This window comes from Necator americanus, chromosome V, assembly GCF_031761385.1.
Source record: "Necator americanus strain Aroian chromosome V, whole genome shotgun sequence".
In the NCBI taxonomy this organism is placed as follows: Eukaryota; Metazoa; Nematoda; class Chromadorea; order Rhabditida; family Ancylostomatidae; genus Necator; species Necator americanus.
In genome coordinates, this window is record NC_087375.1 from 23,512,780 (window position 1) to 23,530,191 (window position 17,412).

General features: G+C 42.3%; 1 protein-coding gene across 4 annotated transcripts; it reads right to left on the reverse strand.

Annotated features, from left to right (window-relative positions):
- Positions 1-730: 730 nt before the first annotated feature.
- On the reverse strand, positions 731-17,052 carry RB195_014964 (uncharacterized protein; the record flags this gene model as incomplete). 4 transcript variants are annotated; one of them, XM_064205460.1, is made up of 15 exons in its annotated part: positions 731-818; positions 1,817-1,899; positions 1,961-2,032; positions 2,206-2,286; positions 3,346-3,478; positions 4,787-4,816; positions 4,876-4,959; positions 5,686-5,774; positions 5,894-6,001; positions 7,067-7,163; positions 9,953-10,061; positions 10,787-10,884; positions 12,520-12,667; positions 16,750-16,839; positions 17,043-17,052. In XM_064205460.1, the coding sequence occupies 15 exons, from the start codon at positions 17,050-17,052 to the stop codon at positions 731-733; spliced, it is 1,320 nt and encodes a 439-aa protein (XP_064061339.1). The 4 variants fall into 4 exon arrangements, with proteins under 4 accessions (XP_064061339.1, XP_064061338.1, XP_064061340.1 ...); XM_064205459.1 differs by lacking the exon at positions 4,787-4,816; XM_064205458.1 differs by lacking the exons at positions 731-818; positions 1,817-1,899; positions 1,961-2,032; positions 2,206-2,286; positions 3,346-3,478 and having other exon boundaries at positions 4,783-4,816.
- Positions 17,053-17,412: the final 360 nt, after the last annotated feature.

Here is a 17,412-nt window from a genome sequence, read left to right on the forward strand (position 1 = left end):
CCCATGTCGAGACATCTTTAGGCAAGAAAATGGTTCGCGGTGGTTTCCTGGTTGTACCCAGGTTTCGTAAAGTTTTCTGGCTGCACCCAGGTTTCGTAAACAAGTTACGAGTGACGGAATTGCCACCGCAGTCTCGTTGTCCAATTCAGTAGAGTATGAGGTATGCGCCCTAACGATGTTCCTCCGGAGCGGAAGCGCTGAGCAACGATGAACCGTTTGTTGAGATATGATGACCCTCTGAATGCTGGGCGGAGTTGCACGGTGGTGGTTCTTGGAACCTCCTACCATGTTCTAGAACGGAATTATTTAAACTGGTGCTATAAGAAATTCCAAAAAAAAATTCATTGAGGACCTCTCCGAAACCCAATATTTTGTCATTGACGCTTCCGATATTACGGTTAGAATTATCGCATGACGAACAGATAATTTCAAATCATACAGGGTGAATTGGAACGTGATCCGTGAAAAGGGGAAAAAATAGCTTTGTGGTTCAGTAGCATGGCTTCGCTGCCTGTGTGTGCCACATGAGACTAACAAAAATACATAGTGTTAAAGGTTTCACTCATCATCAGTTGTCCCCACAAAAATCATTCATGAGCGTTTTAATAAATCGCTCTATGTTGTTCTATGATTGTTGTAGAACTGGAAGACGTTCTCTCGTAAGTTTTTATTCATTCGCTCTAGATCCGTGTATACTCTTTTAAGCTTCTAAGCCGCACGAGTTCTACGTTCAGCAGCAGCCACGATAACGATTGTCGCATCGGCGAACCCGAAACCACTGACTCCAGTTGTCATTCGTAGGACGATTGCGACGATATCTAGAACAGAGGATTATTTGTGACTACCAGTTCCCATTAAAAAATGTTCTTGAAATTGTATTCATAAATTGATTGAATGAAAATTTTAATGTTTTTCTGTGCCACATCGTTTCCTAATCCGGTTTCTGTCTGTCATAGGACTTTACGAATCTCTCGCTTTTTAGGGTCCTACGACGAACTACCGAGATACCTTGTCCATTGGAATACCATGCCATGTCAGCATATTTATATTACATTACAAAATACATCTTTTTAAATTCACACAATATTATCCATAGTAAGATTCGAACGACATTAAGCACGGTAGCGACATGAGGTTGCGCAAGCGGCAGTGCTCGAAGCGCCATGGTGGAGCGCAGCGGTCAACATCGAGGCGGGACCATCGCAAACTGCAGAGAAGAATGCTGCTAGCGAGGGTCCCACCTCAATCCTAACCGCTACGCTCCACCGCACCGCTTCAAGCGCTCACGTTTACGCAACTGCACCGTGGTTCATGTCGTTTTAACACTACTATATGATATCTGCTACATATCATTCATAAGGGATAAAGGATAAAGTGTGTGGGGTCAAGGAATCTGCTTGGATACGCCACCACGTTCACTTCAATTCAGAATTTTCTAAGGTCTACGAACGTGTAATTGGCTTATACAATTACTTGCGGGGACTAGCCGAGCTGTGTCAAGTCAGCGCTTTTATCCTCCCAGACAAGTCTGTTACCAATTTATCGACCCCGGAGGGTGAAAGGCTTGGTGAACACTAGGCGGATTCGAACCTCTCCGATCGATCGTGCAGGAAGCGGAACCTCTAACCGCTACACTACACCCGCCTTTATATATGGCATATCATTCATGGTATGTTATTATGCCTTTTTTGCCTCTTTTGCTGATTTTTCAATTAGGATACCATCCCAATTCTATACGATAATATTGTAAGTTATATTACTTGTCGTGGTACTGGGCAAATGTTTAACTCAAGCACTTCGATTCTGAATACCCTACCTTCTCGTGACTAATATCGGCTCTTTCAAGATCAAACCGGCAGGGAGCTCGTTGTTAGCCAGACATTCATACAAATTCCACACCTAATTGAATGATTAGTGCATCTAAATTGATTCTGAAGAATTTTTTTACTTTCCGACTCACCTGTCCTCTCACAACTTTCATTTGATTGAATACCAAGTAGCGACTGTTTATGTGGCGGTGACGGAAAAGAATCTAAATGTTCTTGAAGGTTCACTCACTGGTAATGCAAAATTGTTTGAAGTTATAGATGGACAATGTCTTTGCAAGTTAAGAATTGGATATCTCAAAGGTGTACTCACGAGTTTTTAGGTTTTTAAGAGCTAGGGCTTCGCCGAAGTAGAAGAAGTCTGGATAAGAATTCCTACCTTGAGTTCATGGCACAGATCGTGAAGAAATGCTGGGTTAATTGATGATAACAGGTGATCACGAAGAACTTGATTCCACGGCTAAAAACGGATTTTTCTTGCATTTTCAATAAACATCTGACTTGTTTCGTTAGATTAGTGAGTGCAGAATTATTTCATCATTTTTGATAATTAATTGAGCGAAATGTGGCGTTGAGAAAGGTCATAGAGAAAATAAACTATTTTTTCTATGTAACTTGTAGTAAGGACTCCACACTTTACTACGGTACGAGGGCTGACCACTTGAAATATAGTGAAGAAGGTGCACAGCTACTAACTTCAGATCTCTCGTGCCTCCCCCAATCTTTTTTCATTAACATTCCATCATATTCCGATTTTATGTTACGGAAAATTGCTACTCATCAATTGTGCAAATAAACAAGCTGTGACGTTTGCTTCCTGTGACACACCCATTTCCCCTTTTTACGCAAACTGTCGCCGACCAGTGCTACCTTTCATAGGAAAGGAACCTTTTTTTTTATTAATCTTTTCGTAACGCGGTGCAATTTGGAAACTTTGTGTGTGCACTTTTTACGCTATAGAAAGTGTATGCCGAGCAAAAACGGTCCTTAGCGTTGACGTTTTTGAAAAAGCAGACGAGTAAACAGGGCCATTTATTGAACAGAGCGACTGCAGCTGATTTGACTGTTTCAAAGGCTTCACCCCACGAATCTGGGGTGGTGCGGGTTTCAAGTGAGTTATGCCTATACGGGTCGTAGACTGTAGGGATTCCTTCCATTTCACCCTAATTGCCGTAAAAAACGGTCCGGAAGATGCGGCGCGTGCACAAGACTGGCGCGCTCCAAGCGAACTCGACGTAGAAAATGGCGCCCCCTAACGCTCGAAGCTGCATCTTCCGTGCCGTTTTTCTGCGGCAATTAGGAAGAAATGGACGGAATCACCCTCTTCCTCATAATCTACGACCCCATATAGGCATAATCCACCTAAGCTCGCACCACCCCACATTCATGGGGTGATTTCTTTAAAAGAATGTTGGGAAGTTTGTAGACTTCCAACTAACAATCGCATTTCTATGGTGACCAAAACTGTGTTAGAAATAAAAACCATGAAGAAGAACTCTAAAAGTGGTTGATGACGAACCTGCTGTGCCCATCTGTATTCGGTCCACCGGAAAGGAAATGTTCTAAATCTGCTGACACATTCGGGATGCTTGACGGGAAAGGCGAGCCCGTTGTCGATAGCGGCCAATTCGATCACTTTCCCTGGCACATGGCTAAATGGATTTTATACTGAATGTTCTGACCAAGAAATGGGACGACACAGCATAAAAGTTGTTTTAACTTTAATTCTTAGTCTCCAAAGGCTACCAAATGTTCGAAAGAAATATGATTCTGTAGTCGAATTCAAAATCGAAATTATCATACAACAGTCCTTCCTGTTTCCGCAAGGGGTCAGTAAATGCAAGGAACGGATTTTCACAAGTGGTCACAGGGGTGTAAGTAAGTACATACCACTTAAATCCGTATTATGATGTGTCCATTTTGGCTTTCTATCTACACTGTCCATTTGTTGCACGTCTATACTCACCACGTATTTGTCGCGCTATTTTTTTGTCTTGTAACAAACCTTATGACAGCTCGTATAATGCACAACATGGAGAGGATAAGACGTCTGACGGTAATCAATCCGCTTGGGATGCGCGACAGCGTTCACGTCATTTCAGAATCGTTTGAAGTTTACGGACGTGCTTAGCCTCTACACTAGCCTAGCCTCCACACTGGCTTGCGGGGCTAGCCGATGCATTAAGTCAGTGCTTAGACAATTATGGTGCCAATTTATCAACCCCGGAGGGATAAAAAACTATGTTGATGCTAGGACGGTTTCAAACCATCCACCGATCTTGCAGTGGAACCTTTTGTCGACAGCGCTACACCAATCCTTAAAAGGCTACCACTTGATAAATATTTAAATAGAGATTTTGCGGAATGCATGGAAAAATGTGGCCCCAATTTCAGTCTCATAAAACTACTTTGTTCCTGAATGGAGGCGACGTCTAATCGGCACTGTTGTTCTGTTTCATAGATTGAAATTGCGCACTAATCTATTTCTACTTCTATTACTTCTCTTTGTGAACTACTCCAGATTTTCTTATGCTCCATTTCCTTCGTTTAAAGGCATCACCCCACGAATCTGAGGTGGTGCAGATTTCAGGTGGAGTATTCGTATATACGGAGATAAGAGAGGGGGGTGATTCCGTCCATTTCTTCCTAATTGGCGTAAAAAACGACCCGGAAGATACGGCTTCAGGCGTTTTGGCGCACTATTAGGAAGAAATGGACGGAATCACCTCCCTCTCCGTAGTCTCCCATCTCGTATACGAATACTCCACCTGAAATCTGCACCACCTCAGATTCGTGGGGTGATGCCTTTAAGCGAAAATCATGCCTTCTATACTAGATATTCTGCGCCGGTAAGCTCTATTCTAAAGAAGCAAAGCAAAACGTCCCTGCTTTACGCTTGTACGAGGACGCTTTCTGCAGGTCAACTTCAGATTGAAACTTTATTCGGTTTCTCCTTCTACCAATTGTCGGATATGGTGGTGTAACTCAATCTGTACAATAATCTGTTTAGCCGGACTCTAGATCTTTGATATAAGCAGAAAGAACATACCGTATTAAAAGATTGTCCATGTGTCTATCTGTGTTGCGTATTATGTAATCGAGCACGATCATTTTTTGAAACAGGTATTTGAATCTGAAACAAGATGTTTTTTAACTGCTTTACTGTTCCAACCAACAAACTCAAGAATGTGAGGACCCTCATAGATCCAGAACCTACGAAAAGAAGTTCCCATCAACTTCTCTTCATAGGTCCTGAACAAATTTTTCTATAACAGGACTAGTTCAGTGAATACAGCGAATGTGGACTTTTCCCATCCGCTGCTATTCACGCACTTAAAAGCATCACCCCACGAATCTGAGGTGGTGCGGATTTCAGGTGGAGTATTCGTATACGGGATCGTAGATTATGGAGAGAGGGTGATTCCGTTCATTTCTTCGTATATGCCTTAAAAATGGTTCGGATGATACGGCTTCGAGCGCTCCGGTGCGCTATTTTCTACAACGAGTTCGATTGGAGCGCGCCAGCCTTGCACATGCACGCCATCTTCCGGACCGTTTTTTACGGCAATTGGGAAGAATTGGACGGAATCACCCACCTCTCCATAATCTACGATCCCGTATACGAATACTCCACCTGAAATCCGTACCACCTCAGATCCGTGGGGTGAAGCCTTTAAAGTGCGAGATGTTGCTTCTTTGGCTATCCTTCTTTTCTTAAGCTCGTCTTTTCTCCATACAGTAGAGATGAAGTTTAAAAAAACTTCATGGTTTTCAGGAGTGATAACTTTTATAGGACTTTATGACTTTTTTCCAAATAACATAGTAGACTGCGCGGTATACAGTAGACTCGTCTCCTAACCTATCTTCTTCCTCCGCTGACAACAGTGTTGGATCATATTCCCATCGAGAAAACACTGCTTGCGCACTTTCATAGCCTTTCACGAAAAGCTGAAATATTATCTTGATCAGTGAATATATACACCTTTTCAGTGCACCGAAAACAATGGAGAATTCGAAAATTTTCAGCGAAAGCAAAGATTCGGAAAGATTTCACCTAATTTGCGCACCTGAAAGCTACCTTCCTTAGGTTTGATTTCGTAGCGACCACAGCAGCGGGAGTAGAAAAACGAAGGAGAAGCTATGCGAACCACTCTAGTTTTTGGCACTATGTGAAGCTAGAAACAAATATTAATATGTTAAGAGTAGTTATGACGGAAAAATTACAAAATCAAGATCGTGGAGAAGCACGGTCGCCTAACTTTGACTGAAATTTGAACATCTATATACAGAAACGTAGCCAAGAAACAGAAAAAAACAGGGAAGACGCAAGTTGGAAAGATTTAGAAGATTTATTTGACATAGTATAAGGAATTCTTGTCCTTCTAACTAACCGCACGGGATTTTGATTACCTACTTGGAACGTCTTCGAGCTTGGGTAGTCAAATATTGATTCTTATATAATACAAATACATCGTACACAAAAAAGAACGTATTAATTTAACAAGAGAAAGGTTCGCAAAGTAACGCAAGAAATGCAGATTAAATGAAACGGAAGAATGTTCTCATAGACAAGGTCATATACACGTTTCTCTTTATATGCGCTCTTAACTGCAGAGAGGATTTCAGAAGACGTTCCACAGAACAAAGAGATTCTCGTGAACAGTTCAATTCCAATGTTTAAAAATCATTTTCAGAAATGAAAATGAGAACAGTGAGGAATCACTCTAGAAGTTAAGTTGAAGGCATCACCCCACGAATATGAGGTGGTACGGATTTCAGGTGAAGTATTCTTATACGGAATGGGAGACTACGGAGAGAAGGGTGATTCCGTTCGTTTCTTCCCAATTGCCGTAAAAACGGACCGAAAGATACGGCGCGTGCACAAGGCTGGCGTGCTCCAACCGAACTCGTTGTAGAAAATAGCACACCGGAGCGCTCGATGCGGTATTTTCCGGGCAATTAGGAAGAAATGGACGGAATAACCCTTCTCTCCATAATCTACGATCCCGTATACGAATACTCCACCTGAAATCCGTACCAACCCAGATTCGTGGCATGCTGCCTTTGACTACCAAACTGCAGCTAAAAATAGAGACTGTGCTCTCCCCTATCTAGAACTAGCAAAATTGCTCACAAAACATGAACTACTGTGGAAAAATGAGCAATTTTTGGAAACTCCTTGGTTTTTGACCTTGGTCTGATCCTTGGTTGATTACAAATTAGATTTTCGAACCACCGACCTGAAGCATATCGTCGACTATGCTGGCTCCTGTCTCCGACAAATACCCATTATTTGGAATCAAACATGCTCTTCCAAAACAGCAGAAACAGAGCACCCTTAACGGCATTTTTAAAATCCAATTAAGCATTAACACTGCTACACATATACGAAGCACTCACGATTGGGAGAAATGTAAAAAATTGCAGAGAGAAAAATGTGATTTAAGTTCACAGGATGTTCGCTCGTCCCTTCTTTGTTCGTGACATCTTAGAAAATGCTTACCGGAAGCCAATAGTTCTGTTTGGTGTCTTGATGCGCATGTCACACAAAACAAGACTGCAGTCTCGTCATATGAGGGTTGAAGGCATCACTCCACGAATCTGAGGTGGTACGGATTGTATCCAGGCGGAGTATTCATATACGGGATGGGAGACTATGGAGAGGGGGTGATTCCGTCCATTTCTTCCTAATTGCCGTAAAAAACGGCCCGGAAGATACGGCTTCAAGCGTTCTAGCGCACTATTTTCTACAAGGAGTTCGACTGGAGCGCGCCAGCCTCATGCGTTTTAGTATTCGTATACGGGATAGGAGACTACGGATCCCTCCTCTCCCTAGTCTCCTATCCCGTATACGAATACTCCACCTGAAATCTGCACCACCTCAGATTCGTTGGGTGATGCCTTTAAAGTGTCTGGTGTTGGACGATCTCTTTGAAAACAATATATATATATATATATATATATATATATAGAGAGAGAGAGAGAGAGGGAGAAAAACGACTTTCATCGTTTTGAAATTGTAGAACATGACTAGACATGCGAAGCCGCCAACACAGTCGATGAAAGGCCCAATAAAAAAATTTCAGAGCTTGGCTGGCGCCCGGTTGCCCTTGCGCAGTACTCGCCAGACCTTACACCACCGGACCACCTTTTTTCGGCTAACTAAACATCATCTGCATTGATGAAGATTCGAAAAATACGACTTCAGTCAAAACAAGTTCAAGTCGAGTCTGGAAAAAGCAGTCGACTCCTTTTCTGCGTCGCAACCTCGTGAGTTCTGGCAAAGGGCATCAGTGGTTTCCCCAGCGAACGGCCGAAGGTTATAGTTGTCCACGGTGGATATATAGTTCCAATTGTTTTAAACAGAGCTGTAATTTCAAAAAAAAATTGGCGCAAGACTCTCCGAACAACCTAAGCCCTACACTTTACTAGTTGACAGTCTTATTTAAAGGTGCTGAAGTAGAAATCCGCCTGATCCGTCGAACATCAAAACTACTTTCATTCCTCAACAACGAGCATCAGGATAATGTGGACATAATCTTTCAGCGAACTCTTCGATTGAGATAGAGATGCAATAGAAAAAATTATCTTGGATGGAACGGAAATTTTTCAGGGCTCTCAGATTTTTGGAAAAATTCCAACCAATGCATCATCAATTGATGCCACAAATAAAGACTTTAGTTATTTTTGATTGTATTTATGTTTTCTCGTTTTGTCAACGAGATTAAAGGCAGCATACCACGAATTTGGGGTGGTACGGATTTCAGGTGGAGTATCCGTATAAGGAATCGTAGATTATGGAGATCGGGGTGGTTCCCTTCATCTCTCCCTGAATCACTGCAAGCAGCCAGCCCCTGAATGCTGTTTTGTACGATGCCTTTTGCAATTGCAGCTCGCCACAATTGCACGCGTAGCGTTTCTTACTGCCTATCGGAGCAGTCCGAATTGATTTTCGACGAATCGCAGAGCGGAGGCGGCGCAAGGGGTGGAGCGTTGCAATAGATGGCGTCGTATAAAACAGCATTCTGGAGGTGGCTGTCTGCAGTGATGCAGGGAGAGATGAGCGGAGCTACCCCCATCTCTATAATCTACGACCCCGTATATGGTATATGGTATATCCACCTTTCGACAACCTCGCCTTTATCCAAGACATGGTTCGAGCTTTTTTGATACAATGCATATCCCATCAGGCTCCTCCTCTCCCCTAGCCAAGCTTCGATATCGTTCTGTGTACACCACGCAAGAACTCCAAACAGGAGAGAACAAACTGACTAGCCTTACTGACTATCGGGGCTAGTGAGCCACTGCATCTCACAGAGTGGTAAATGGCAAGTGATATCTTCGCATCGTGCCGTATTTTACCGAAATGTTGTCTGGAGGGTACCCAGGAACTGCTTATGGGACAATCTTGTAGCTTACAGATTGTTACGAAAGAAATAAAGGCATTAGTAATAGATTAGTGCTCATTTTGGTTATTTATGTGAATTCCTGACTGAAATCCAGAATGCTTCCTGGCAGATATATTTTCTAGAAGAAAAAAGAAGAAATATTTGTTAATAAGTGATTGGAAGCTGAACTTTTGAATCATCTCAAAAGTAAATTCTAGATTTCCGACAGAAATCCATCCATGAATAACAGAAATGAGTGCTTATCAATTACTAATGAATTTATGCCGCTCGTGTCACTCTCTGGGCTATAAAATTGTCCCACATGCAGTTCCGTAACACCATCCAGATATCTCTACGTAAGGATAATGCACAGTGCGTAGATCTCATTCACCTTGGGACAATCTATAAGAGCGCGGTGGTTCACCAGCTTCGCTGAGTCAGTGAGATTGGTCAGTTTCTTTTTTTCCTTGGAGTCCTTGCGTAGTCTACTTAGATTGATAACGAGGCTTGGCAAAGATAGAGGAGGACTTTGATGGGATATACATGGAATCAAAGAACTTGAACCATTTTCAGGCTTTTTTAATGACGAATTTGTCGAAATATCAGCCCAATAATAAAGTTTCATCAAAACCTCGTTCCCATAACAAGAAAACATGAATACAGTTCCCAATCCCGAGAAGGAGAGATCACTTGGATATTGTGTAATCTGAAATCTAATAGACAATTGCCTGTGCTCACCTTTGGAAAAATTTTGGCCATTTGGGATTTAATGCCGCGAAAGGCTCTTCGTCAGAAGGCTTGAACACAGCAATATTCTCCAAATTTTCGTCTCGTATGAAATAAGAACCTCAAAATTTGAGTGTTTTCATGCGTTTCAAAACAGCTCGATTGCTGAGGTAACTTTTTATTTGGAATTTTGCGACGGATCATGTTTCCTGGTGTGCTTGTGGGCAGGAACACGGCACCGAACATTATAATGTATAAGTCAGGAAAGTGGATCGACGCCGAACATCGACAACTGCTCGGTAACTTTTGTAGAGTAAGATATGAGAAAGTTCAGTGCTTCCTGTGAGAAAAGGAGCTACATATAACGGCAGTTATGAGCGGTGTTTTACTTCTACTTCAGCAAGGTTGGCGCAGCCCACAGCCTCATTTTTTATAGGAAGTACAGTACATATATTTTACAAAGCAGCACTAAGAATGGATTTTTTTAATGTGTTTTCGTCCTCTCAGTGATGTGAGGACGATTTGAGGAGGAATGAGGATAAAACTGTTTCAAAAAATTGTCAATTCTTCACTTTCTAACTTATGCGTATCTGCAATACAACAATTATATGAATGTAATCCACGCGTTTACATAGCCATATGATGTGTTGTGCTCGACAGGTTTCGCCATAGGTGTGAGGGCATTTTTCTTGAGGAACTTCCTAGCCAGCCTCAAAGACAAACACGCACTCACACTTGCGAGGAGCGGCAAATAAGATCGAAGTAGTTATTGAAAATAAGCCATGTACTGTTACCACATAAGCCTTAATTAGCTCTCAGCTTTAATTGAAAATTTCTACCACCTACCTGAACTCCCAACGGGAATAAGAATGGGATGTATTCCCTGCTGAAGCGCCTTTTGAGCTTCCCAAAAAACATTTTTGAACTCCTCATCTCCGTATGGACTATAAGCAAGGAAGGTGGAAATTTTTGAATTGTATATGCATATATATCAAATTAGCACTTTAAAGTCTCCTTTGACAACGTAGTTTTTTACTTACTAGACATATCTAAGCAAATAAATCAATTAATAAAACAAAGAAAAATATTTCCCTTGAGATGTAAAACTGGCGGTGTTTGTAACTTGGCGAATCCACGAAAAATGTGAGTGACTTTATTAATGTTTCATAAGAATGTGTGTTTGGATGGTATCAAGATCCAATTGATTCTTGGAGATTTTGTGGCTTATACACATCGGCAACAGCATTGTTTATTTTACTTCTATGTAACACATTCGAAGAAATATTCACCTTAAAAAGAGCCAGATACGTCCATTTCTATTCCAAGTCTCCTCCTCTTCCTATTTCCTACCACTATTAGCTTTCTTTCTGTGTTGAGATCGCCAGTGTTCTCTTGCAGAAGAGGAAGAGGTATAGTTGAAAGAAGGAGAAAATAGTTCCCACCCTTCGCCCCGCCCCACGCTTTGTGCCGCCGTTTGTCTACTGGTTTCCTCCGCCGGGTTTAACGATAAAGGCGGAGACATGGTTATCAACTAGATCATTATAAAATCCTTGTTCTCATGAAATTTGTATGAGTCATTGGGGATTTTTTGTTTATGACAATGCGAAAACATTCTAACAAGCTCAAAGCCCATTCTCCATTTTGGTTTCAGTTGAAGCGTAAAAATCGCGTAAAAATCAAAAACAAAACATTAGCAGAATGAATAATGCACGAGGAAATTGTATTTCAACATCTCCTTAATGTACTGGCCTTTATTTTATTTCCAAATATGGTAGAATATTCATGGTTTTAATTCATTGTACAGGTGGCCCAGGGAAATTTGAATGTAGTAGCAGCCCGAGCGAGTCAGTATATAGGTGGGAATGGTATCGTTCAGTATGCAGCTACTTGCAATTTAGTAACTACGGACTAGTAGATCGGTGAACAACGTGCGTTTGCTACGAAGTCTCATCGCAGAAATGGTGATAGTGCGACAGCCACTCAAAGGGGAATTCCGACTTCATTACAGTTTAGGACGTCATACCTGCGGCTTGCTGTGACCAATTTGCTGCGTCATCACTGAATGGATGAATGAATGAATGAATGAATGAGTGAATGAGTGAATGAGTGAATGAATGAATGTTGAAATGGTGAAGAACCAGTATAAAAGTTATGAGAAAGTTCAGCCGTTAAACAGCAGCCACACTATTACCATTTCAGTAAAATGACTTCACAGCAAATGCTCGTTGTAAACCGATCCATGGGTCCATGATTACTAAATAACAGATGGTCGTTTTCTGGAAGATGCCCACCTATAAAGCAACTTTTCAGACTCGCCACTACTGCATTCAAAATTTTCAAAAAAAAACTACTACATTCAAAATTTTTTTAGGCCACCCTGTATCTGTCGGTCCACCTCTTTCGTCCATCCACATGTTGACAGCTCTTTATTACAACACAGGATCTCAAGCCAGAAATAAAACGAAAAAGTCCGGTTTTTTCCCAAAAATTTGGACGGAAACCGTTGTTAAACAACTGCGTTTGATAGAATTTACAATCAGTACCATTGATTTTCGCAGGAAAACTACTGCAAAACGTACTTGGGCCTTTCCGATACCACATATTCACAACTTTTCGCCTCTTCCGTTGACACAGATAAGAACGAATTTTCCTGCTGCGTATTTGTATGAACGACTGATTTGTGTGGCGAATTTTGTCGTATAGATTTTACTGTCATATGATTTGGAGCTGAAAAATCAATTACGATTGTCAGTTGTAAATAGCATACTGAGTATGTAACGTATTCTGAGCGAACTCCCGAGTTCCCGAAACCGCCTTGTTGTTTACCGTATTGAGGTAAATGTTGCAAATATTAACTTCTCTGTTCTGTTGCAAAGAACTACAGCTCACGAAATGTCAATGATGGCACCAATTACCTTTATCTCCTTCTTTAAACTCAAATTTTAGAAATTATTATTCCCCCTTAATGATGTCGAGAAGTTCCGTCAAATTTAAAGTGCAAATTGTCAGATTCCTATGCAATAGACAGAGATCTGACAAATAAGCAGAAAAAAAGCATCTGGAGAACTTCTTCATCGTAAACTCCGAATGTACCGAATGTATGCAACTGCTTGACTACGATTTGCCTTCAATTGGAGTAAAACAGTTGAAGAGGAAGTGCGCGAGTGTATTGGGGCAGAGATGTTATGCTCATCCGGCGCCCAACACTGTAGCATACATGGGAAAGCGATCCTTCTACACTTTCACTAATAAGAAAAATGGTGGCACTTCGTACCAAACATTTCATGTTTTACGCCGACGTTGCTAGAGTGACAGAATTTTAATTTCTCAAGCTATAGAGATTTTCCAAGCTCAGCTCTTCAGAACTGTGACATTAATGGTCCAATGGAACCATTTGACTTTACAAAAACAGAAAACACCTTCGTTTTGAAGAACAAACCTTCCGATTGCATTTTGATCATGGGCATAATTCGATGCGTCTATGATAAGTGCAATTTCAAATGCGTACAAAGCCAGATGTCCGGTTAAGACTTCAAACAAGTTGCAACAAACAGAAACGTATGCAAAGACGTATCTTTATATTGATTGCGACTTAGAGTTTTAGGTTTGTGATAGTTATAGTCGGGCCAAAACGACATGAAGCTAGGTGCATCTGGGTGAGCGACTGCGCTCGAAGAGAGAATTACTGCATGGTAAGAGGGACCATTGCGAACAGCAGCAATGAATGGTGATAAAGAGTCCCCCTTGATACTAACAGTTACACGTAAACGCACCGCTTCGACCGCTGCCATTTGCGTAATTCTACCAAGCTCCATGTCGCTTTGACCCGACTAGACCCAGTCAAGAAAAAGCGGGTCTTCGATTGCACTAAAATTGTTCTATAGGCCCCATTCAATCTGCATGAACGAGATTCTGCTTACTCAACCAATTCTTATCCGCTTCGAAAATACGGCCTTTCCGCCCGCGACCAGTTCTGCACTGGCCGGGTTTCATGTAGATCACCAGTGCCAAACGATTAACCATTGGTGGTGTCGTCTTCTCATACCGTATTTCTTACAGTTGTACATAACCAATACATCACTTGGATTATATTCTTTCTCGAAATATCGTTGACATTTGCTACTAGATCAGGTGAATGTGAAGAAGATATCAGTCCATTGCTACCACTAATTCCATTCCGCTGCGTCGCCTACTCAGCTATTCAGTACCAGTCGATTGAACTATCACCTCCAAGAATGGGAATGCAAGTTGATAGTTGAGAACCATCTATGTGTTCTAAGAATGTTTTTGGACTCCAAATCCAGCTTGATTCGAGAGTTTTGAAGTGAGCCCAGCCATCAAAAGAAGCCATTAGCCAATGTTTCAATTTAGTGTTTCTATTCTCCCAGATCAATTTGGCACCATCGACCTCGGAGGGATGAAGGGCTTGGTGAGCGTCAGGGCGGATTCGAACCTCCAATCGATTGTGTAGACAGCGAAAGTGTGAAGGGATCACTTCAGGACTTTGCTGAAGCGGCAAGCACCATCAGTTCCTCAACTTGGGCACGTTGATAAACCGGCATATGCGGTTAGCGAGGAACCACCGACCGAGTCGGAGGTTCTGGTCTGTATCCAAAAGATGAAAAATGGAAAATCTAGTGATGACGACGGGACCGGCACAGAAATGCTGAAATATCTTCCTCCGTCTGGGTTTTATGAGATGATAAAGTTCGTCCGTTCAATATGGATAGACGAAAGGATACGTGACTAGAGACACGTTATCATATATGCTCTCCACAAGAAGTTATCCGTCACGGACCCTAGGTATTATCGAGGAATCTCTTTGCTGCGTGTTATGTGCAAGGTATAGGAGCGGATTATCCTGGACCGACTCATTAAACATCGCGAAGAAACGACGCGCGACGAGCAAGCCGGCTTTCGTCCTGGCCGATCTACGATTGACCAGGTGTTCATCGTCAGGAGAGTGATCAAAATCTGGCAGCGGTATTCGAAGCCAATGCAATTAGCGTTTCTGGACTCTGAAGACGGTTTCGGCTATCCATCGCGGCTACGCGCTCCGCGCCGATGGAGTACCAGGAAAGCTCGTTTGCTAGCTTGATGACACGAATCAAGGAACAACCGCTGCAGTTCGAACGCCAGCCGGATGTACAACACCGCTCGAAGTGGTAACTGGATTAAGACAAGGAGCAGTGGCAGGACCCTGTTCACTTTCGCCACCGATGGCATTGTGCGAAGAACAGTGGATCAGTGTCCTGCCGATATCATTCTACCACCATCAGGGCGCCCCTTGACCGATCTCGAGTACGCCGAAGATGTTGCTATGTTCGCGGAATGCAGTACGAAATTTCAACATGTCGTCATCCTTTCGAAGCTGGCTGCAGTCTATGGACTACGTCTACTCCCAGATAAATACAAGCAGATGTGGATCTCTTCAAGGCTTCGAACGGGAGTCGGGGTGGACGAACAATCGATAGAAATCGATCGTCGATGAGTTCTGGTAACCTGAGCTGTAAGATGCAGAACAACGGCAGCTACAAGAAAGATATTCAGCAGAGATGCGCTAGGGCCATTTTCACATTCAACTCCTTAACGAAATGCCTGTGGTTGACTCCCATCACCAACAAAGTCAAGCTGCGAATCTACTTATCCGCAATTTGTCCCATCATACGTACAAACCTGAGACTTCGGCAGCACCATCTACGGTGATGGAAGTGGTAACGGAACGAAAGCTGCTTATACGGCTTCTTGGCTTCTTTTTGGCTTAGGGAATGCCACAATGAAGGTGTTTACGCAGAAATTGAGGTGGTATACCGGCGAATGACACGTGGATGATATCAACATCTTGCACTGCCATCGAAAGTGGCTACAGAAAATTGTCTTCTCTTCTTTGGTCGTATATTAAGGAGGCCGGCAGATCGTCTTGTTCAACGAGTTCTGAGAAGTTTGTCGGGTTCGAGCTGGATGTAGCCAACTGGCCGAAAACGGAAGAACTGGACTGAGGTATTGAGAGGGAATCTAGGGACACTCTGCGTAGATAGGCAGTTCAGGCGAGACGTAAAGTTTCGCAGAATATGGAATAGCGACGAATATATTGATTCTGTTAAAGCTCTCGCAGCAGATCGAGAAGGTTGGGCAGAGCTGTGTTCAAGGACGGCACACCTCGGTGAAGATGATCGTGTCAGGCGATGATACCAGCCCACAGATTAAGTCAAGTAATTCAGGACCATATTGAACTGAAAAATTGGACCGGATAAAAAGGTGGTTACATGAGTTCCCCTGTTGTTTATGTGATTTCCCATATGCTATGCGATGATGAATACATTGTAGGAACAGTTGGACCCCTATTTGTACGAATTAAAGGACACCTGGACGGCTGCGAGTGCGACATTAGATGGTCGTAGGGTGCGGCGTTATGACGGAAAAGATCGCGTAAAGCCCTGGATCTACTCCAAGAGCCCAAACATGAATAGCAAAGAGGGATACCTCTGTGACTTATTGGAAACTCGCACCCTATTTAAGGCAACTATTTGGTTGCGCTAGTCACCATGGGTATCTAGAAGCGGCAAAAGGGTCATCTGATCCTAAGCTGTGCGCTCCCATTTGTAGCTATGAACTCTAACAGTGTGCTTAGGATTTAATTTGTTGTGCTCGTTGGGCATTTGATCGGATCCGACACGTTCGTTTCCGTCTTTTCATGCTCTGAAGAAGGTGAATTCGCCGAAATGTTAGCCAGGAAGACAGGATTGTAACAACGTCGTGCACAAGTCAGCCTAAGAATATAAATATTTCCAGATTGAATTCAAGCTTACACTTTTCTGTCAAAAGTCTGGCTGTTTTAATGCTGGCGTCGTCATCGTGTTGATAAGCGGTTTGTGACTCTACTGCTACGTCACCACCAACTGAAAAGGATCCCTTCATTGTTGAGCAAAACCAATAATTCAGTCGATTTTTTGTAGCAATATACATGCATTTACTTTATTCTATAGTTGAAAGGTCATGCTGGTCAAAAAAGTTGTTATCTTTAGAGAGGGCTCACAATGTTTAGATTTTTTTTGGTGAAATCTTGCAAGGAAAAGTACGTTAATAAGACTAAGAAACGAACCGAGTGCCATAAATACACTATAAAAATGAAAAACCTAACAAGTCATTTGTTGTCGAAATAGGTCAATGTAAACAACCCTTATCCCTTTCTCCTTTGAGTAGAACTACATTGTCTTCGGGGAGCATTCCTTGAAAGCCGTCGACCAATGAATGAATGACTGGACTCATCAGCTCAGTTTTCACACATATTCACTTTCGTTGTAGAAAATCACATGAAGTAGAATTTGTGTCAACATAGAAATACAGGAATGTACGGAATTATAATTTCTGTGTTACAGAAATAAACTGACCTAATGTAACCCAATGTTAACTTACAATGTTTTACCGAGAAATGAAATCCAGAGATGTGTAGAACTTCTTCAGTACCTGTA